We start from the raw sequence: 22870 nt of genomic DNA on the forward strand, positions 1-22870 counted from the left end.
TCCTGGGATTGAGCCCCACATCAGGCTCACTGCTCAGCAGCGAGCCTGCTTCCCCTTCTCTCTCTCTGCCTGCCTCTCTGCCTACTTGTGATCTCTGTCAAATAAATAAATAAAGTCTTAAGAAAAAAGAATTTAAAAATAAACAAACACACACATAAATAAATAAATAAATAGTGGTTGAGAGCTTCCTAAATCTGGGGAGAGATTTTGGACATCCAGGTTTTTGAAGCTCATAAGTCACCCTAAATTTTCAATCCAAAATGATCTTCACCAAGACATATTATAATAAAACTGTATTTATTATTATATAATTATATAGTTATTATTATAATAAAAGTATTATTATAATAAAACTACTTTAAGAACAGCAAGAAGGGGGTGCCTGGATGGCTCAGTTGGTTAAGCATCTGCCTTCCACTCAGGCTATGATCCCAGGGTCCTGGGATCAAGCCCCATGTTGGGCTCCCTGCTCAGCAGAAGAGACTGCTTCTCCCTTTTCCTCCCTACTCTTTTTTTTTTTTTTTAAATTATTTATTTATTTATTTGTCAGAGAGAGGGAGAGAGAGCGAGCACAGGCAGACAGAGAGGCAGGCAGAGGCAGAGGGAGAAGCAGGCTCCCTGCCGAGCAAGGAGCCTGATACGTGACTCGATCCCAGGACGCTGGGATCATGACCTGAGCCGAAGGCAGCTGCTTAACCAACTGAGCCACCCAGGTGTCCCTCCTCCCTACTCTTGTGCACTCTCTCTCTCTCACTTCTCTCTCAAATAAATAAATAAAAATCTTGAAATAAATAAATAAAACAAAAATAAATAAGAAGAAAGAAAAGAAAAAAAACCAGCAAGAGAAAAAAGATTCTTTCACACAAGGAAACTCCCATATTATCATCAGATTTCTTACAAAAGACCTTGTAAGCCAGGAGGTAATGGGATGGTATATTTGAAGTGTTGAAAGAAGGAAACTGTATAGCAAGAATACTTTACCCAGCAACGTTTCCTTCAAAATGAAAAAGAGATAAAGACTGTGCAGAAGCTTTTTATTTGGATACCAATAGTTTATTTTTGCTTTTGTTACCTTTGTCTCAGGAGACATATCTAAAAAAATGTTGCTATGGCCAAGGTCAGAAATGTTATTGCCTATGCTCTCTTTTAGGATGTTTATGGTTTCATAAATGGTTTCAGGTTGCACATTAGGTCTTTAATCCATTTTGAGTTTATTTTTGTGTATGGTGTAAGAAAGTTGTCCAGTTTCTTTCTTTCTTTCTTTGCATAGAGCTGATCATTTTAAAAAAGATTTTATTTATTTATTTCACAGAGAGGGCAAGGGAGGGAACACAGGCAGGGGGAGTGGGAGAGAGAGAAGCAGGCTTCCCGCTGAGCAGGGATCCTGATGCAGGGCTTGATCCCAGGATCCTGGGATCATGACCTGAGCCAAAGGCAGATGCTTAATGACTGAGCCACCCAGGTGCCCCTGATCAGTTTTTCCATAAAGAACAAACTGATGGCTACCAGAGGGAATGTGGGTGGGGGAATGACTTAAATTGGTGGTGTATATTAAGGAGTGTACTTGTGATGAGCACTGAGCAATGCATGGAATTGTTGAACAAATATATTGTACACCTGAAGCTAATATAACACTGTATGTTAACTATACTGGAATTAAAATTTTTCAAAAAGAGGTAAAGACTTTACCTGATGAACAATAGGTAAAGGAGTTCATCACTACTAGACCTGCCTTATAAGAAATGCTGAAAGTTCTTCAGCCTGAAATAAAATGGTGTTAGTTAGTAACATGAAGATATATAACATGTGGGTAAAGGTAAGCAGATAGTCGGATTCAGAATATTCTACTACTGTAAATATGGTGGTGTGTTAATACTAACTTCAGTAACTGGTTAAAGGACAAAAATATTAAAAATAACCATAACTACAATGATTTGTTAGTTGATACACAGTATAAAAAGTTGTAAATTGTGCCAGCAAAAACAAAACACGGGTAGTAAAAGGGTAGAGTTTTTGTATGGGATTAAAGTCAAATTGCTATCGTTATAAAATAGACTGTTAAAAGTATAAACTGTTTCCTTTGTGCCTCATGGTAAACATGAAGTGAAAGCCTACAGTGGATTCACACAAGATAAAGACAAGGGAATCAAAGTATATCATTACAGCAAACCATCAGTTCAGTTCATGAAGGAAGATAGAAAAAATTTAAGTTAGGAACAAGAGAACCACAAACAGCCAGAAAACAATGAATTAGATGACATTAGTAAGTCCTCACCTATCAATAATTACTCTAAGTGCATGTGGTGTGAGTTTTCCAATCAAAAGACAAAGATTAGCTGGGTGGGCAAAAAAAACAGGACCCTACAATATACTGCCTACAATAAACTCAATTCATCTTTAAGGACACACATAGGCTCAAAGCAAAGAGATGGAAAAAGCTATTCCAAGCAAGAAGAAGCCAAAAGGGAACAGGGATAGCTGTACTTGGGCAAAATAAACTTTAAGTGAAATATGGCAATAATGGACAAAGGACAAAATAGACTTTAAATGAAATATGGTAATAAAGGACAAAGACGTAATGATCAATTTGTCAAGAAGATATAACAGTCATATATGCACCCAGCTCAGAGCACCTAAATATATTAAGCAGATATTAACAGATACAATGGGAGACAATACAGCAATACAGTAATAGTAGGGGACTTTGATGTCAAACTTTCAGTAATGGATAGATCATTCCGGTAGAAAATCAAAAGGGAAATGTGAGACTTGAAATACACTTTAGACCAAATGGACCTAAGAGACATATACAGAACATTCTATCCAACAACAGGAGAGTACACATTCTTCTCAAGTACACATGGAACATTCTCCAGAATAGATAGTCATAGGTCACTGAAGAAGTCTTAGCAAATTTAAGAAGGTTGAGATCATGCCAAGTATCTGACTATAATGGTATTGAATTAGAAATCAATAATGGGAAAGGAGCAGGAAAATTCACAAATATGTGAAGATGAAATAACACCTAAACAACCAAGGGTCAAAGAAGAAATCTAAAGGGAAATAAATTGATCTTGAAACAAATAAAAATGGAAATTCAACATATTAAAACCTGTGGGATGCTGCAAAAGCATCCCTAAAAGGGAAGTTTATAGTGATGAATGCATGTTTTAAGAAAAAAATTACCTAAACCTAACTTTACACCTCAAGGAATGAAGAAAAAGAACAAGGTAAACCCAGTACAGTCAAAAGGTAGGAAATAAAAAAGATCAGAAATAGAGACCAGAAAAACAATAGAGAAGATTAATGAAATTAGGAGCAGCTTTTTAAAAAGATAACATGAATTTGGGTAAATTGGAAGGGGAGGTGAACCATGAGAGACTATGGACTCTGAAAAACAATCTGAGGGGTTTGAAGTGGCGGGGCGGGGGTGGGAGGTTGGGGTACCAGGTGGTGGGTATTATAGAGGGCATGGCTTGCATGGAGCACTAGGTGTGGTGAAAAAATAATGAATAATGTTTTTCTGAAAATAAATAAATTGAAAAAAATAGTTATGAAAAGAAAAAAAAAAAGATAACATGGACATAGCTTTAGTTAGATTAAGAAAAAGGAAAGAAGACTCAAAATTAGGAATGAAAGAGACCTTACAAGTGATACCACAGAACTACAAAGGATCATAAAGCACTACTATGAACAATTATATGGCAACAAATTGAACAACCTAGAAGAAATGGATAAATTCCTAAAAATATACAACCTACCAAAGACTGAATAATGAAGAAACAAAATCAGAATAGACCAATAATAAGTAAGGAGATGGAGTCAGTAATAAAAAACTAATAAAGAAAAGCCCAGGGGCACCTGGGTGGCTCAGTGGGTTAGGGCCTCTGCCTTTGGCTCAGGTCATGATCCCAGGGTTCTGGGATCAAGCCCTGCATCAGGCTCTCTGCTCGGCAGGGAGCCTGCTTCCTCCTCTCTCTCTGCCTACTTTACCTACTTGTGACCCCTGTCTGTCATATAAGTAAATAAAATCTAAAAAAAAGAAAAAAAGAAAAAATAAAAGCCCAGGACCACATGGCTTTGTGAGTGAATTCTGCCAAATGTTTGAAGAAGAATTAATGCCAGTCCTTTTCAAATTCTTCCAAAAAACTGAAGAGGAGAGAATACTCCTAAGCTCATTTTATGAGCTGGCATTGCCCTGATACCAAGGCCAGATAAAGACACTACAAGAAAAGAAAACTAACTACCAATATCCCTGATGCATTTATTCTCAATTCATGAACAAAAATTCTCAACAAAATATTAGCAAGCCAAATTTAGTAGTATATTAAAAGGATCATACAGTATCATCAGGTTGGGATTTAGCTGTGTGATGCAAGCATGGTTCAACATATGAATACTAATACATGTCATATACCACACTAATACAGTGAAAGATCAAAATTAAATTTTATCTCAGTATATGCAAAAAATCTTGATAAAAATCAACATCATTTCATGGTAAGAAACTCTTAAACTGGGTATAGAGGTAACATATCTCAACTTAGTAAGGGCCATATATGACAAGTTTACAGCTAACATAATCAGCAGTGAGTGTTTGAAAACTTTCCTCTAAAATCTAAGACAAGTGTGCCTACTCTCACCACTCCTATTAAACATTAGAACTAGAAGTCCTAGTCAGTGGACTTGGGCAAGAAAAAAGAAAGAAAAGGCACCTGACTCAGAAAATGAGAATTAAAATTTTCTTTGTTTGAACACGACATGATCTTATATACAGAAAATCCTAAAGACTCCACCAAAACACTATAAGAACAGACTTTAAAAATTCAGTAGAGCTTCAGGATAGAGAAATCAGTTGTGTTTCTCTACATTAACAACAAAATACCTGAAAAACAAATAAAACAATTCTGTTCACAGTAACATCAATAAAATCCTGAGGAATCAATTTCATCAAGGAGGTGATCTGTGCACTAAGGGCTACAGGAATTTTTTTTAAGATTATTTGTTCGTCAGAGAGAGAGAGAGAGAGACTGAGAGAACACAAGCAGGGTGAGTGTCAGGCAGAGGGAGAAGTGGGCTTCCCACTGAGCAAGAAGCTTGATGCGGGATTTGATCCCAGGACTCTGGGATCATGACCCAAGCCAAAGGCAGGTGCTTAACTGACTGGGCCACCCAGGCATCTCAAGAGTTTTTTAAAATTAAAATTGACCTGCAATGTTATATTAGTTCCAAGTACACAACATAAATGATTCAACATTTCTATAAATTACACAGTGCTCATCACAATAAATGTAGTTACCCTCTGTCACCAGTTATTACAGTCTTAAGACCGTATTTCCTGTGCTCTACTTTTCAACTCCGTGGTTTATTTTATAACTGGAATTTTAATCTTAATCCCCTTCACCTATTTCACCTATCTCTCCACACCCCTGCCCCTCTGGCAACCACCAGATTGTTCTCTGTGTTTATGAGCCCCCAGGGTTTTGTGTGCTTGTTTTGTTTTGTGTGTTTGTTCATTTTGTGATTTAGATTCCACATGTAAATGACATCATACAGTATTTGTCTTTCTTTGTCTGACTTTTTCACTTGGCATAGTATGCTCTTAAGTCCATCTATGTTGTCAAAAATGGCAAGATTTTGTTCTTCTTGTGGCTGGGTAATATTCTATTGTGTGTGTATGTATGTGTACATACACATACCATTCCTTCTTTATCCATTCATCTATCCATAAGGACTTAGGTTCCTTCCATATCTTGACTCTTAAAAATAATTCTGCAGGGGCGCCTGGGTGGCTCAATGGGTTAAAGCCTCTGCCTTGGGCTCAGATCATGATCTTGGGGTCTTGGGACTGAGCCTCACATTGGGCTCTCTGCTCAGTGGGGAGCCTGCTTCCTCCTCTCTATCTCCCTGCCTGCCTCTCTGCCTGCTTGTGATTTCTGTCTGTCAAATAAATAAATAAAAATCTAAGAAAATAATAATAATTCTGCAATGACATGATACTTTATATGGAAAACCCAAAATACTCCACCCCCAAACTACTAGAACTCATAGAGCAATTCAGCAACGTGGCAGGATACAAAATCAATGTACAGACATCAGTTGTTTTCTTATACACTAACAATGAAAATAGAGAAAGTGAAATTAGAGAATCGATTCCACTTACTAATAGCACCAAGAATCATAAGATACCTGGGAATAAACCTAACCAAATAGGTAAAGGATCTGTACTCGAGAAACTACAGAACACTCATGAAAGAAATTGAAGAAGACACAAAAAGATGAAAGAGCATTCCATGCTCAAGGATTGGAAGAATAAACATTGTTAAAATGTCTATACTTCCTAGAGCAATCTATACTTTCAATGCCATCCTGATCAAAATTCCACCAGCATTTCTCAAAGAGCTGGAACAAACAATCCTAAAATCTGTTTGGAACCGGAAGAGACCCCAAATTGCTAAGGGAATGTTGAAAAAGAAAAACAAAACTGGGGCATCACGTTGCCTGATTTCAAGCTTTACTACAAAGCTGTGATCACCAAGACAGAATGGTACTGGCACAAAAACAGACACATAGACCAGTGGAATAGAGTAGAGAGCCCAGATATGGACCCTCAACTCTGTGGTCAAATAATCTTTGACAAAGCAGGAAAACATAGACAGTGGAAAACAGTCTCTTCAATAAATGGTGCTGGGAAAATTGGACAGCTATGTGTAGAAGAATGAAACATGACCATTCTCTTACACCATACACAAATACAAACTCGAAATGGATAAAAGACCTCAATGTGAGGCAGAAATCTTTCAAAATCCTAGAGGAGAACATAGGCAATAACCTCTTCAACATCGGCCACAGCAACTTCTTTCAAGATATGTCTCCAAAAGGCAAAGGAAACAAAAGTGAAAATGAACTTTTGGGACTTCCTCAAGATCAAAAGCTTCTGCACCACAAAGGAAACAGTCAACAAAACAAAGAGGCATCCCACAGAATTGGAGAAGATATTCGCAAATGACACTACAGACAAAGGGCTAATATCCAAGATCTATAAAGAACTCCTCAAACTCAACACACACAAACAGATAATCATGTTAAAAAAATGGGCAGAAGACATGAACACACACTTCTCCAAAGAAGACATACTAATGGCTAACAGACACATGAAAAAATGTTCATCATCACTAGCCATCAGGGAGATTCAAATCAAAACCACATTGAAATACCACCTTACACCAGTTAGAATGGCCAAAATCATCAAGACAGTAAACAACAAGTGTTGGAGAGGATGTGGAGAAGGGAACCCTCTTACATTGTTGGTGGGAATGCAAGCTGGGGCAGCCACTTTGGAAAACAGTGTGGAGATTCCTCAAGAAATTAAAAGTAGAGCTAGGTTATGACCCTGCAATTGCACTACTGGGTATTTACCCCAAAGACACTGTGTCTTTGAAACATTGAAGTACACATATCTTTTGAATTAGTGTTTTCCTTTTATTTGGGTGAATACCCAGCAGTGGAATTATTGAATCATAAGATAGTTCTATTTCTCATTTTTGAGGAACCTCCAAACTGTTTTCCATAGTGCCTGCACCAATTTACATTCCACCAAAAGTGCATGAAGAGTTCCCCTTTCTCCTTATGAACACTAAGTTTTTCTTGTCTTTTTTTAAAATTTAAAATCAATTAAATAACTTATGGTGTATTCTTAGTTTCAGAGGTAGAGTTCAGTGATTCATCACTTGCATATAACACCCAATGCTCATTATGACAAGTGCCCTCCTTAATGCCCATCACCCATTTATCCCATTCCTCCACCTGCCTTTCCTCCAGCAACCCTCCATTTGTTTCCTATAGTTAAGAGTCTCTTATGGTCCCTTTCTAATTTTGTCTTATTTTATTTTTCCTTCCCTTCCCTTATGTTCATCTGTTTTATTCCTTAAATTCCACACATGAGTGAAATCATCTGATATTTGTCTTTCTCTCACTTATTTCAAATAGCATACCTTCTAGTTTCACCCACGTTATTGCAAATGGCAAGATTTCAGTCTTTTTGATGACTAATATAATTTCAGTGTATATATATACACCACATCTTCTTTATCCATTTTTTATTGGTGGACATCTGGTCTCTTCCCATGTTTTCGCAATTGTGGACATTTCTGCTATAAACATTGGGGTGTGTGTGCCCCTTTGAATCACTATGTTTGTATCCTTTGGATAAATATCTAGTAGTGCAGTTGCTGGGTCATAGGGTGGCTCTATTTTTAACTTTTTGAAGAAGCTCTATACTGTTTTCCAGAGTGGCTGCACCAGGTTGCATTCCCAACAACAGTGTGATAGGGTTCCCTTTTCTCCACATCCTCACCGGCATCTGTTGTTTTCTGAGTTGTTAATTTTAGCCATGCTGACTAATGTGATGTATCTCATTCTGGTTTTGATTTTTATTTCCCTGATGTTGGGTGATATTGAGCATTTTTTCCTGTATATATTGACCGTTTGGTCAAATTTCCTGTATTTGTCCCTGGGTGGCTTAGTGGGTTAAGCCGCTGCCTTCGGCTCAAGTCATGATCTCAGGGTCCTGGGATCGAGTCCCGCATCGGGCTCTCTGCTCAGCAGGGAGCCTGCTTCCTCCTCTCTCTCTGCCTGCCTCTCTGCCTACTTGTGATCTCTCTCTGTCAAATTAATAAATAATAAAAATCCTTTAAAAAAATTCTAAAAAATTTCCTGTATTTGTCGACCATTTGGTCTCCAAAACACATTTTGGAGAAATGTGTTTTCTTCATGTCTTCTGCCCATTTCTTCACTGGATATTCTGCCTTTTTGTTTTGTTTTGTTTTGTTTTTATTTGGGTTTTTTTTGTTGTTGTTGTTGTTGTTATTGCTGTTGTTTGTTGGTTGGTTTTTTGTGGGGGAAGTGTTGAGGTTAATAAGTTACAGATTTTGGATACTAGTCCTTTATCTGATAAGACAAGGAAAATATCTTCTCCCATTTTGTAGGTTGCCTTTTAGTTTTGTCAACTGTTTCCTTTGCTATGCAAAAGCTTTTTATCTTGGTGGAGTCCCAGTTCATTTTTGCTTTTGTTTCCCTTGCCTTTGAAGATGTATCTAGCAAGACATTGCTATAGCCGAGATCAAAGAAGTTGCTGCCTATGTTCTCTAGTATTTTGAAGGTTGCTTGTCTCACATTTAGCCATCCATTTTGAGTTTATTTTTGTGTATGGTGTAAGAGAGTGGTCCAGTTTCATTCTTCTGTACATGGCTGTCTAATTTTCTCAACACCATTTGTTAAAGAAACTGTCTTTTTTTTCCATTGGATATTCTTTCCTGCTTTGTCAAAGATAAGTTAACCATAGAGCTGAGGGTCCATTTCTGGGTTTTCTATTCTGTTCCACTGATCTAGAAGTCTGTTTTTGTGCCAGTACCATACTGCTTTTATTATTAAAGCTATAGTAGTAGCTTTGTAATACAGTTTAAAGTCTGGATTTATGACGCTTCCACCTTTGATTTTCTTTTTCAACATTCTTGCCTCTCTTCTTTCACTCATGGCAGCCAATTACCACTATTGCATAGCCTTCCCATCAACCCAGGCTCTCCTCTTTCTCTCTCTGAGAGCCTCCCACTCCTGTGGTTTCCACCTATGTGCCGTTATGTGTAACCCCTCAAATAAACACCCAGTTGTGTATTCTGATATATTTTATTGGTTCTTTTAGGGATGTTGTTTATTTCTCCAAGTACATTGGCAAGGTTTCCTTGAGGACCAGGCTATCTAGAGATAGACACAAAATGGTATAAGTAAAAGGAACTTTGGCTTTATGTTGTATCATTACCATGATTTCATCTCTTCTTAGCCTTGTGGCGTTGGGTTCAGTGCTTATCCTTTTCGAGGCTGTCTCTTTATCTGTAAAATGAGGATTAAAAAGGAAATAATCCCATATGGTGGATATTTGTGTTCCCTGTGTGCCTTTGGCAAACACAACAAAGTGACAGTTACTAGTCCCATGATTACTAAAAATCTAGAATTTCCAATTCATACTGCATACTGATGTTACATGGGGAATTAAGAAACATATTATGAATCTTTTTTCTAAAGAGAATTTATTTTATTTTTTAAAAAAGATTTCATTTATTTATTTGACAGAGATCACAAGTAGGCAGAGAGGCAGGCAGAGAGATAGAGGGAAGCAGGCTCCCTGCTGAGCAGAGAGGCCGATGTGGAGCTCGATCCCCGGACACTGAGATAATGACCTGAGCTGAAGGCAGCGACTTAACCCACTGAGCCACGCAGGCATCCCCATATTATGAATCTTAAGATTTTAGAAGTTTTGGGGCACCTGGGTGGCTCAGTAGGTTAAAGCTTCTGCCTTCGGCTCTGGTCATGATCCAGGGTCCTGGGATTGAGCCCCACATTGGGCTCTCTGCTTGGCAGGGAGCCTGCTTCCTCCTCTCGCTCTCTCTCTCTGCCTGCCTCTCTGCCTACTTGTGATCTCTGTCTGTCAAATAAATAAATAAAATCTTAAAAAAAAAGATTATAGAAGTTTTAATAGGAATACTTTTTTTGAATTATAAAAGTAATGTGACCACATTTATAAGGATTGGGATATTGGGGCACCCAGGTGACTCAGTCAGTTAAATGTCCAATGCTTGATTTTGGCTCAGGTCATGACCTCAGCATTGTGAGATCAATCCCCAATGTGGGCTCTGCACCGGGTGTGGAGCCTTCTTAGATTCTCTCTCTCTCTCTCTCTCTCTGTCCCTTCCTCCCTCCTTCCTTTTCCCCTTCCTTCCCTCCCTTTCTGCTCCCCCACCTCTCTCTTTAAAAAAAGTATTATATAAGAGAAAAATTATCAATGACTCACACATAATACAATTACTATTAGCATTTTGGTTTTTTCCCTTTTTGTGTGTGCATTTTATCAATTTATTTTAACTTGTGTTTTTATCATGAATGGCTTGTAATTATTTTAAGTTTTTATATCTACTTGCCCACTTAACATAGTTTGATTGTTTGCTTTCATTTTTTTATTTTAAAAAATACTTTATTTATTATAGAAAAAAGCAGGAGAGTAGAGAGAGGAACAGAGGGAGAGAGAATCTCAACAAAACTGCACTGAATGGGGAGCCTGAGGGAGGGCTTGATCAAACAACCCTGAGATCATGACCTGAGTCGAAACCAATAGGTGGATGCTCAACCAGCTCTGCCACCCAGGCACCCCAAGTGTTTGCTTTTAAAAATAAGGAAGGGTGGGCGCCTGGGTGGCTCAGTGGGTTAAGCCGCTGCCTTCCGCTCAGGTCATGATCTCAGGGTCCTGGGATCGAGTCCCGCATGGGGCTCTCTGCTCAGCAGGGAGCCTGCTTCCCTCTCTCTCTGCCTGCCTCTCTGTCTACGGTGATCTCTCTCTGTCAAATAAATAAATAAAATCTTTAAAAAAAATAAAAATAAAAATAAGGAAGGGCAGATTGGAGTAGGGTGATAGAGGAGTAGAAGACCTTAATTGTTTCTGGTCCCAGAAACTCAGCTAGATCGTTACCAAACCATTCTGAACACCGACAAACTCAACAGGAGATTGAAGAAAAGAATAGCAACAATTCTATGAACAGGAAAGCGACCACTGTCTGTCAGGTAGGACACGTGGAGAAGTGAATCCGAGGCAATATACAGGAAGATAGATGGAGGTGAGGAGGGAACCTCCCTTAGCCAGCTTCCAGCAAGTGATAGAACAGTGCAGCACAAAATCGGAACTTTTATAAGTCTGCTCCACTCAGGGACATTGCTCCAGAGGCTCAGCAGAGGGTGGTGCCCTTGCTGAGACAGTGTGGTCTCAGGTCCCTTGGGGGTCACAGAAAGATTTTAATATTTTTAAATCTTTTTTTAAAATTATTTTTTAAATTTTTTAAAAAGATTTTTATTTATTTGTCAGAGAGAGTGAGCACAGGCAGACAGAATGGCAGGCAGAGGCAGAGGGAGAAGCAGGCTCCCTGCCAAGCAAGGAGCCCGATGTGGGTCTCTATCCCAGGACGCTGGGATCATGACCTGAGCCGAAGGCAGCCGCCCAACCAACTGAGCCACCCAGGCGTCCCAAGATTTTTAAATCTTAAAGAAGATTTAAGAAGAAAGCTGAGAAAGGTCCCTGAATGCAGCACAGTTCCCAGGTATTGGAGCAGGGAAGCTGGCTGCAGAGATAGAACCAAGGAGTGGGCTCTCAGCTCAGAGTTGCCATAAACCGTGAACCCCAGCACAGTTGTGCCACTGCTTTTTGAGCAGTTAACCCACAAGTGGCAGATCCAGGGACACTCCCCCTTCCTCCACCAGGAGGAGTGGTGTGAGAGCGCACTGCCAGAATCTCAGAAACTCTTGGTCACAGGCCAGGTGAACATGGAATGCAGGAACACAGCTGGAGACCAGGGAGATAGGCCTGATTGACTGCTTTTCTCTCAGAGCTCACTGAAGAGGGGGCCTCGAGCTCTTGGCTCCTGTAGGGCTGGAGATTGGGAGGCTGCCATTTTCATTCTTGTCCTCCAAAGCTGTACAGAAAGCGTTCAGGGAACAAATGCTATCAAGAGCAAAACTGAGCCGATTACTTAGCCTGGCCCCTGGCAAGGGTGATGCAATTCCATCTCATTTGGGTGGCAGAGACATTTGAGAATCACTGCAACAGGGCCCTCCCCCAGAAGATGAGCAAGAACATCCAGCCAAGACCAAGTTTATTGATCAATGAGAACTGCAATACATCAATGCTAGGGGAATATAGAACATAGAATTCATGGTTTTTCCCCCCATGATTCTTTAGTCTTTCAAAGTTAAATTTTTAAAATATTCATTATTTTTTCTTCTTTTTCTATTTTGTTTAATTTTTCCTCCTTCCTATTTTAACTATCTTATCAATACCTTTTTAAAAATATTTTTCAATTTTCATTTTTATAGTCATATTCTATCCCTTCATTGTATTTAACCTTATTTTTTCTATATATATATAAGTTTTTCTTTCTTTAAAATTTTGGGATGCAGTTTTGTCTGTTAAGAAGAATTTTGGTCTGTTAAGGCCAAAATATGCCTTAAATCTAGCATATGGCTTTGTTCTGGTCTCCAGCCTGATCACAGCCTCTCTCGTTTTTTTTTTTTTTTTTTTCTTTTTTCAACCAACTTCTTATCAATTACTCTTTTAAAATCTTTTTAAAATTTTCATCTTTATAGTCATATTCCATCCCTTCGTGTTTAAAATTTTCATCTTTATAGTCATATTCCATCCCTTCATGTTTACCCTTATTTTTGTATATATGTAAGTTTTTCTTTCTTTACAATTTTGGGAGGCAGTTTGTTCTAACAGACCAAAATACACCTAAAATCAACTGTGTGGCTCTGTCCTATTCATCAGCCTAATCATATATTCATATAAACGAATATATGACAGATATTCATGTATGATAATATATAATATAATAGATAACATTGTAATATAATATATATAAATATAAATATATGTATATTTATATTTCTTTTTTTTCCCCCTTCTCCCTAGTTTCATGCCTCTTCTGATTTGGTTAGTGTATATTTTTCTGGGGTTATTGTTACCCTTTCAGCATTTGGTTCTCTCATTCGTCTGTTCTTCTCTAGACAAAATGACAAGGTGGAGCAACTCACGTCAAAAAAAAAGAACAAGTGCTCGCTTCGGCAGCACATATACTAAAAAAAAAAAAAAAAAAGAACAAGAGGTAGTACTGACTGCGATGGACCTAATCAATACGGATATTAGTAAGATATTAGAACAGAGTTCAGAACAATGATTATAAAGATGCTAGCTGGGCTTGAAAAAAGCATAGAAAATAGAGAATCCTTTTCTGGAGAAATAAAATTCCTTTCTGGAGAAACAAAATAACTTAAATCTAACCAAGTTGAAATAAAAAAAATCTATTTATGAGGTGCAATAAAAAATGGAGGCTCTCACTGCTTGGATAAATGAGGTAGAAGAAAGAATTAGTGATACAGAAAGACCAAATGATGGAGAATAAAGAAGCTGAGAAAGAGAAAGACAACTACTGGATCATGAGGGTAGAATTTGAGAGATAAGTGATACCCTAAGATGAAACAATATTAGAATAATTGGGATCCCAGAATAAGAAAGAGAGAGAGGGGCAGAAGATATATTGGACCAAATTATAGTGGAAAACATCCCTAACTGGGGGAAGTAAATAGGCATCAAAATCCAGGAGGCACAGAGAACCCCCATCAAAATCAATAAAAATAGGTCATCACCCTGTCATATAACAGTAAAATTTACAATCTTCAGAGACAAAGAGAAAATCTGGAAAGTAGCTTGGGACAAGAGGTCTGTAACCTACAATGGTAGAAATATTAGATTGACAGCAGACTTATTAACAGAGATCTGGCAGGCTGGAAGGGACTGTCATGATATAATCAGACCACTAAATGAGAAAAATATGCAGCCAAGAATACTATATCCAGCTAGCCTGTTGCTGAAAATAGGAGAAATAAAAAGCTTTAATAAATAAATTTAATAAATAAAAAGCAGGACAAACAAAAACGAAAGAATTTGCAAACACCAAACCAGCCCTACAGGAAATATTGAAAGGGGCCCTCTAAGGAAAGAGCCTAAAAGTAACAAAGACCAGGAAAGAACAGAGACAATATACAGTAACAGTCACCTTACAAACAATACAATGGCACTAAATCCATATCTTTCAATAGTTACCCTGAATGTAAGTGGGCTAAAATGCCCTAGTCATAAGACACAGGGTATCAGATTCGATTAAAAAAAAAACAAAAAAACAAGACCCATCGGTATGCTGTGTGCAGGAGACTCATTTTAGACCCAAAGACACTTTCAGATTTAAAGTGAGGGGGTGGAAAACAAATTACCATGCTAATGGACATCAAAAGAAAGCTGACGTGGCAATCCTTATATCAGACAAATTAGATTTTAAGCCAAAAACTATAATAAGAGATGAGGAAGGACACTATAACATACTTAAAGGGAGTGTCCAACAAGAAGGTCTAACAATTTGGGGCGCCTGGGTGGCTCAGTGGGTTAAGCCACTGCCTTCGGCTCAGGTCATGATCTCAGGGTCCTGGGATCGAGTCCCGCATTGGGCTCTCTGCTCAGCAGGGAGCCTGCTTCCTCCTCTCTCTCTGCCTGCCTCTCTGCCTACTTGTGATCTCTCTCTGTCAAATAAATAAATAAAATCTTTAAAAAAAAAAAAAGAAGGTCTAACAATTTTAAATATCTATGCTCCTAACACTAGGACAGCTAATTATATAAGCCAATTAATAACAAAAGCAAAGAAAAACATCGACAGTAATATGATAATAGTAGGGGACTTTAACACTCCCCTCCCTGAATGGACAGATCTTCTAAGCAAAACATCAACAAGGAAATAAAGGCTTTAAATAACACAGTGGGGGGCCCCTGGGTGGCTCAGTGGGTTAAAGCCTCTGCCTTCGGCCCAGGACATGATCCCAGGGTCCTGGGATCGGGCCCCACATCGGGCTCTCTGCTCAGCAGGGGGCCTGCTTCCTCCTCTCTCTCTGCCTGCCTCTCTGCCTACTTGTGATCTCTGTCTGTCAAATAAATAAATAAAATGTTTTAAAATAAGTAAATAGATAACACAGTGGAGCAGATGGTCATTACAGACATAGAACATTCCATTCCAAAGCAACAGAATACACATTCTTCTCTAGTGCACATGGACATTCTCCAGAATAGATCACATCCTGGGTCACAATTCAAGTCTCAACTGGTACCAAAAGACTGGGATCATTCCCTGAATATTTTTAGACCACAATGCTTCGAAACTAGAACTCAGTCACAAGAGGAAAATTGGAAGTTACTCAAATACACGGAGGCTAAAGAGCATCCTACTAAAGAATGAATGGGTCAACCAGGAAATTAAAGAAGATTTGAAATAATTCATGGAAACAAATGAAAACGAAAACTAAACTGTCCAAAATCTTTGGGCTGCAGGAATAGCAGTCCTAAGAGGGAAGTACATAGTAATAAAAGGCTTTCTCAAGAGACAAGAAAGGTCTCAGATACACAACCTAACCCTACACTGAAAGGAGTTGGGGAAAGAATAGCAAATAAAGCCTAAGCTCAGCAGGAGAAGAGAAATATTATAGATTGGAGCAGAAATAAATTCAATAGAAACCAAAAGAACAATAGGACAGATCGACAAAACCAGGAGCTTGTTCTTTGAAAGAATTAATTGTAAGGGCCTGGTTGGCCAGAGGGAGTCATTTTGTGTTTATGTAGTGAACTGATTGACCCTATGCAGTAAATTTAGATTAACCCCGCCCTTCCCAGAGAAACTTACTTGCAAAGCCTAGATACAGGGGCCGGTCAGGCCAGGTGAAGACGTCCAATCAGTTGGGCACGCATATATCTACTAGGGTAAATTGAAATTCAGTTGGCCACCCGTGTGTTACCTAGAAGTTTTTTTCTGTGTGTGGCAGACTTAGCATGACTGTGTAGTTTTCTCTGTGTATTGCAATCTCATTGGCCACCTGTGTATAGCCTGGCTAAACTACCTCTATAAAAGTTGGTTTGTGAGGCTGGGAGGGGTCACCTCTTTGCAAGAGATGCCCTATCGGTCAGTTTGATTCTCGATGCTTGGTGCGAAATAAAGCTTTGCTTGACCTTCGCTTTGTATCAGTCTTGCTCCTTTGATTACGGACCCTAACATTAATAAGATTGATAAACCCATAGCCAGATTTATCAAAAAGAGAAGAGAAAGGACCTAAAGTAATAAACTCATGAATGAAAGAGAAGAGATCACAACCAACACCAAGGAAATAAAAACAATTATAAGAACATGTTATAGACAAGTATACACCAGCAAATTAGAAGAAATTAGTAGAAATGGATGCATTCCTAGAGACATATAAACTACCAAAACTGAACCAGGAAGAAGTAGAAAACCTGAACAGACCTATAACCAGCAAGGAAATTGAAGCAGTAATCAAAAGTCTCCCAACAAAATGCTCAGGGCTAGATGGCTTCCCAGTGAAATTCTACCAAACATTTAAAGAATTAATACCTATTTTCCTGAAACTCTTCTAAAATAGAAAGCAGAAATGGAAGGAAAGCTCCTAAACTCATTTTATGAGGCCAGGAGTACCTTGATCCCAAAACCAGACAAAGACCCCATCAAAAAGGAGAATTACATAATATCCCTGTATACTAATACCCGTATATACTAATATCCCTGATGAATATGGATGCAAAAATTCTCACCAAAATACTAGCCAATAGGATACAACAGTACATTAAAAGGTTGTGGGATTTATTCTGGGTTGCAGGCTTGGTTCAAGATCTGCAAAGTTGGCTCAACATCCGCAAAACAATCTATGTCATACAATACATTAATAAAAGAATTTTTTAAAAGATTTTATTTATTTATTTGTCAGAGAGAGAGGGAGAGAGAGCGAGCACATGCAGACAGAGAGGCAGGCAGAGGCAGAAGGAGAAGCAGGATCCCTGCCGAGCAAGGAGCCCGATGTGGGACTCGATCCCAGGACGCCGGGATCATGACCCGAGCCAAAGGCAGCTGCTTAACCAACTGAGCCACCCAGGCGTCCCAGAAAGAACAAGAATTTATGATAGTCTCAGTAGATGCAAAAAAGCATTTGACAAAATACAGCATCCTTTCTTGATTAAAACTCTTCACAGTGTAGTGATGGAGGGTACATACCTCAATATCATAAAAGCCATTTATGAAAAACTCACAGCAAATATCATTCTCAATGGGGAAAAAAACTGAGAGCTTTTTCCCTAAGGTCAGAAACACAGGGATGTCTACTATCACCACTACTGTTCAACATAGGACTAGAAGTCCTAGCCTCAGCAACCAGGCAATAAAAAGAAATAAAAGGCATCTGTATCGGCAAAGAAGAAGTCAAACTCTCACTCTTTGCAGATGACATATCCTTTATGTGGAAAACCCAGAAGACCCTATCCCAAAACTGCTAGAACTCATACAGGAATTCAGTAAAGTGTCAATATACAATATCAATACACAAAAATCAGTTGCATTTTTATATACCTACAACAAGATAGAAGACAGAGAAATTAAGGAGTCGATCCCATTTACAGTTGCACCCAAAACTATAATACCTAGAAATAAATCTAACCAACGAGGGAACGAATCTATACTCAAAAAGCTATAGAATACTCATGAAAGAATTTGAGGAAGAAACAAAGAAATGGAAAAATGTTCCAAGCTCATGGGTTGAAAGAACAAATATTGTGAAAATGTCTGTACTACCTAGAGCAGTCTACACATTTAAGGCAATCCCTATCAAAATACCATCAACTTTTTTCAAAGAAATTTCACAAATAATCCTAAATTTATATAGAACCAGAAAAGCCGCCACCTAGCCAGAGGAATTTTGAAAAAGAAAACCAAAGCTGGCGGAATCACAATTCCAGACTTCAAGCTATATTACAAAGCTGTCATCATCAAGACAGTTTGGTACTGGCTTGAAAACAAACACATAGGTCAATGGAACAGACTAGAGAGCCCAGAAATGGATCCTTAGCTCTATGGTCAACTAATCTTCGACAGGCAGGAAAGAATGTCCAATGAAAAAAAGACAGTCTCTTCAACAAATGGTGCTGGGAAAATTGGACAGCCACTTGCAGAAGAACGAAACTGGGGAATTTCCTTACACCACATGCAAAAATAGACTCAAAGTGAATGAAAGACCTCAGTGTGAGACAGGAGTCCATCAAAATCCTTGAGCAGAACACAGGCAACAACCTAAGCTGCAGCAACTTCTTCCTGGACACATTGCCAAAGGCAAGGGAAGCAAGGGCAAAAGTGAACTATTGGGACTTCATCAAGATAAAACTCTTTTTCACGGCAAAGGAAAACAAAACCAATAGACAACTGACAGGATGGGAGAAGATATTTGCAAATGACATATCAGATAAAGGGCTGGTATCCAAAATCTATAAAGAACTTATCAAACTGAATACCCAAAGAACAAATAATTCCATCAAGAAATGGGCAGAAGACATGAACAGACATTTCGGCAAAGAAGACATCCAAATGGCCAACAAACACATGAAAAAGTGCTCAGTATCCCTCAGCATCTGGGAAGAAGAAATCAAGACTATATTGACATACCACCTCACACCAGTCAGAATGGCTAAAATTAACAAGTCGGGAAATGACAGGTGTTGGCAAGGATGCGGAGAAAGGGGAACTCTTCTACACCATTGGTGGGAATGCAAGCTGGTGTAGCCACTCTGGGAAACAGTATGGAGGGCCCTCAAAAAGTTGCTACCCTAAGACCCAGCAGTCACACTACCCTAAAGATACAAATGTAGTGACCTGAAGGGGCACATGCACCCCAATGTTTATAGCAGCAATGTCCGCAATAGCCAAACTATGGAAAGAGCCTTGATGTCCATTAGCAGGTGTATGGATAGAGAAGGTGTGGTATATATATATACAATGGAATACTATGCAGCCATCAGAACCCCGAAATCTTGCTATTTGCAATGGCATTGATGGAACTAGAGGGTATTTTGCTATGAGAAGTAAGTCAATTAGAGAATTACCATTATATGATTCTCACTGATTTGAGGAATTTGAGAAACAAGAGATCGGATCATAGGAGAAGGGAAGGAAAAATGAAACAAGACAAAACCAGAGAGGGAGACAAACCTTAAGACACTCTTAATGTCAGGAAACAAACTGAGGGTTGCTGAAGGGAAGGGGAGTGCAAGGAATGGGGTGGCTGGGTGATGGACATTGAGGAGGTTATGTGGTATGGTGAATGCTGTGAATTGTGTAAGACTGATGAATCACAGACCTGTACCCCTGAAACAAGTAATACATTATATGTTAATAAAAAAATAAAGAAACAGTATTTTTATTTAATAATAAAACTTCATTTTTATGAATGATAAATTTACTTTCCTATTCTGGTATATTTCATATTTACTGAAATATATAGCAGTATGGGTTAAGAGTCATTAACTATATACTGACTGCATGGAATTGGTATGAAAATCCTTCATGTTTAAGTAAAATTTCAATAAATTTCTAATGTTTTCTACTCTTAAAAACTGAATTAAAAACAAATATGACTATCAAGAAAACACAGCTTTTCCAAAATATGTATAATTAGTAGATACAGGTCAAATATATGGTTTACATTTTAAAGATTTTTCTCTTTTTTTAAACAAAGGTCCATTTTAGCTTCTTATCTTCTGAAGGAGAAGCTCAACATCTTGGGCAAGTTGGGGTGTCTGCTAAGCTGTGCAGGTTCTGTTGTGCTGATTATCCACTCCCCAAAATCCGAGAGTGTCACTACTCAGGCTGAACTGGAAGAGAAGCTGACTAATCCAGGTAACTCCTTTGTAGCAATACTGCCAAGAGAACCTGCTTGTCAGTATGATCCTTCCAGGCATAGGCTGGAATTGACTTACCTATGGTCTGTTCTCCTAGACCCTCTGTTTGACTTTGCCTATGAGTGGCCCTCAGCTGTGTCCTGCAGGCTATAGCATCCCTCACTCCTGCTGCCCCAGGTATGGGAATAGGCCTGGTGGTCCCTGTGTTCCAGATCTTGCATATGCACTACACGATGTTCAGGACCTCTTCTGCTTTCTTCTGGACCTTGGAGGCCTGGTGCGGGTCACTGCATCATCTGGCCCCCTCCACAACAGTCTCATCCATTCCAGCCTCCCTTCCACTCCCACCCAACTCCTGTTTACCGTGGCCTTCCCATTCCCCTACCTCCCATGACTCACATTCCCCGCATATCTCCCCCTACAGCCTCCCACTTCTCCCCACTTCCCAGTTTTCCTACCCTACCTCTTTCTTGCATTCCTGCTATCACTGTTTCTTGGTGTTATTCCTTCTGGGGTCTGGTTGGGTCATGTTCCTTTCAGGTCCACTTTGTGTCCAAGCCTCTGCACTTGGAGCTGAGAGCCAGTTTGATTTATCTTTAGATATCCCATAGAAATCTCTCTGTTTTTTTTTGACATACTATATATTTCTTGACAAATGCTATATAAAAAAAAGCAACAGTCTACAAAATTATACCAGCCTAAAGTATAGATTCTTTTAAATTATTCCCAGTAGACCATCTTAATGTTGTTTACCAACAGTTTTAGACAGGTACCAGCACAAAACTGCATCCACACGAATATCCCAAATCCAGACATCTCTAGCCACAAAAAATATGACCATTCTTTTACATCTCTCAACTGGCCATGACTGAGTTTGCAGCAGAAATTTCTATAAAATATAAAATTTCTTTAAAATAATAAAAATTTCATAATGAAATTAGCCAAGGCTATTTTTCTATGATCTGTAAATATTTAGTATTATTTTATTTACTTCATCCTATAAAAGCCAAAATATTTCCAAAACTGTGAGAAATGAGAGTACAAATACATGAAAAAAAATCAGAAAACTGGATATGGATGTCCTGCCGAATTTACTTTATGTAATTTTCAGAACGATGTATCTTGTTTTGTTTTGTTTTCTTTGAGTGGGGGCTGCAGAGGGAGAAGGAGAGAGAATCTCAAGCAGATATTTCTCTGAGCCTGGAGCCTGACTCCAGGCTTGATCTCACAACCCTGAGATCATGACCTGAGCTGAAACAGAATCAGATGCTTAACAGACTGGGCCACCCAGGTGCCCAACGGCCTCTTACTTTTTGATAAATCTGGATGTTACCAGTATATTCAGGTCCTAACTTTTTAAAAAAAAAGTCTAATTTGAATACTACCATAACAATTTGATGTGAAGATACAATGCCAGTAAAAGGATTTTTGTTTTTAACATGAATAACTTTGTTTTAACCTGGAATATAAATTGATATTATCTTATCCACTTAATGTATTAAGTTAAAGAGGTTTCTAGTTTTTAAAATTATTTTTAAATATATATTTTTTAAAGATTTTATTTATTTATTTGACACAAAGAGAGAGATCACAAGTAGGCAGAGAGGCAGGCAGAAGGGGTGGGGGAAGCAGGCTCCCTGCTGAGCAGAGAGCCCGATGCGGGTCTCGATCCCAGGACCCTGAGATCATGACTTGAGCTGAAGGCAGAGGCTCAGCCCACTGAGCCACCCAGGCACCCAAGGTTTCTAGTTTTTAAAAATTTTTTTCTAAGGGTGGAAAACCAGAATTAATTTTTTTTAAAAAAAGATTTTATTTATCTATTTGACAGAGAGAGAGAGAGCGCGCACATCTAAGTAGAGCAGCAGGCAGAGGGAGAGAGAGAAGCAGGCTCTCTCCACTGAGCAGGGAGACCGACATGGGGCTCGATCCCAGGACCCTGAAATCATGATCTGAGCCGAAGGCAGTCACTTAACCAACTGAGCCATCCAGGCACCCCCAGAATGAATTTTTTGTCAAATAATTGCCTGAGAAGATATTTTAAGGTCATTTTCCTGGATCCTCCCCCAGAACAGAACTCCATAGTTCCTTTTTCTTACCTTTGTTTGATAGGGGACTCCCACAGCCTGTGTGGTGCATGGCCATGCTCTTCCTATCCCTGTCAGGTCCAGCTCCTAGTACCTCCTTTACAATCTCAGATTGAAGTGGAAATTACAACCTCTTTGTTCATGTAATTTCAAAGCAGATTTTCAATATGATGCCGTAACTAATATGAAGGGGAAATTGCAGGTTGGTACTTTATAATAAAACAATGCTCAGGTATGACTATAGAAGACATACTAAAGCCAGCAGACCCCATGCCATGTGTGTGGAGTTGCTGACACCCTGGCAGCTACAAATACAGACACATAGGGGGTGTCATGCTATTAATTAAAACACTCAGCGGATATTGCCATCAGCAGTGGAATCCTCTGAAATGGAGAATAACTCTTGATGAAGTTCTGAAAAATG

General features: G+C 38.8%; 1 protein-coding gene across 1 annotated transcript in view; it reads left to right on the top strand.

The window, feature by feature from the left end:
• NIPA1 (NIPA magnesium transporter 1) overlaps window positions 1-22870 on the top strand; it is an 85366-nt gene that overhangs the window by 56256 nt on the left and 6240 nt on the right. Inside the window, exon 4 of the mRNA XM_044232190.1 lies at window positions 20200-20360. Within this exon, the coding sequence (XP_044088125.1) occupies window positions 20200-20360 (161 nt within the window). The remainder of the gene's footprint in view (window positions 1-20199; window positions 20361-22870) is intronic.

This window comes from Neovison vison, chromosome 13 (assembly GCF_020171115.1).
Source record: "Neovison vison isolate M4711 chromosome 13, ASM_NN_V1, whole genome shotgun sequence".
Lineage (NCBI taxonomy): Eukaryota > Metazoa > Chordata > Mammalia > Carnivora > Mustelidae > Neogale > Neogale vison.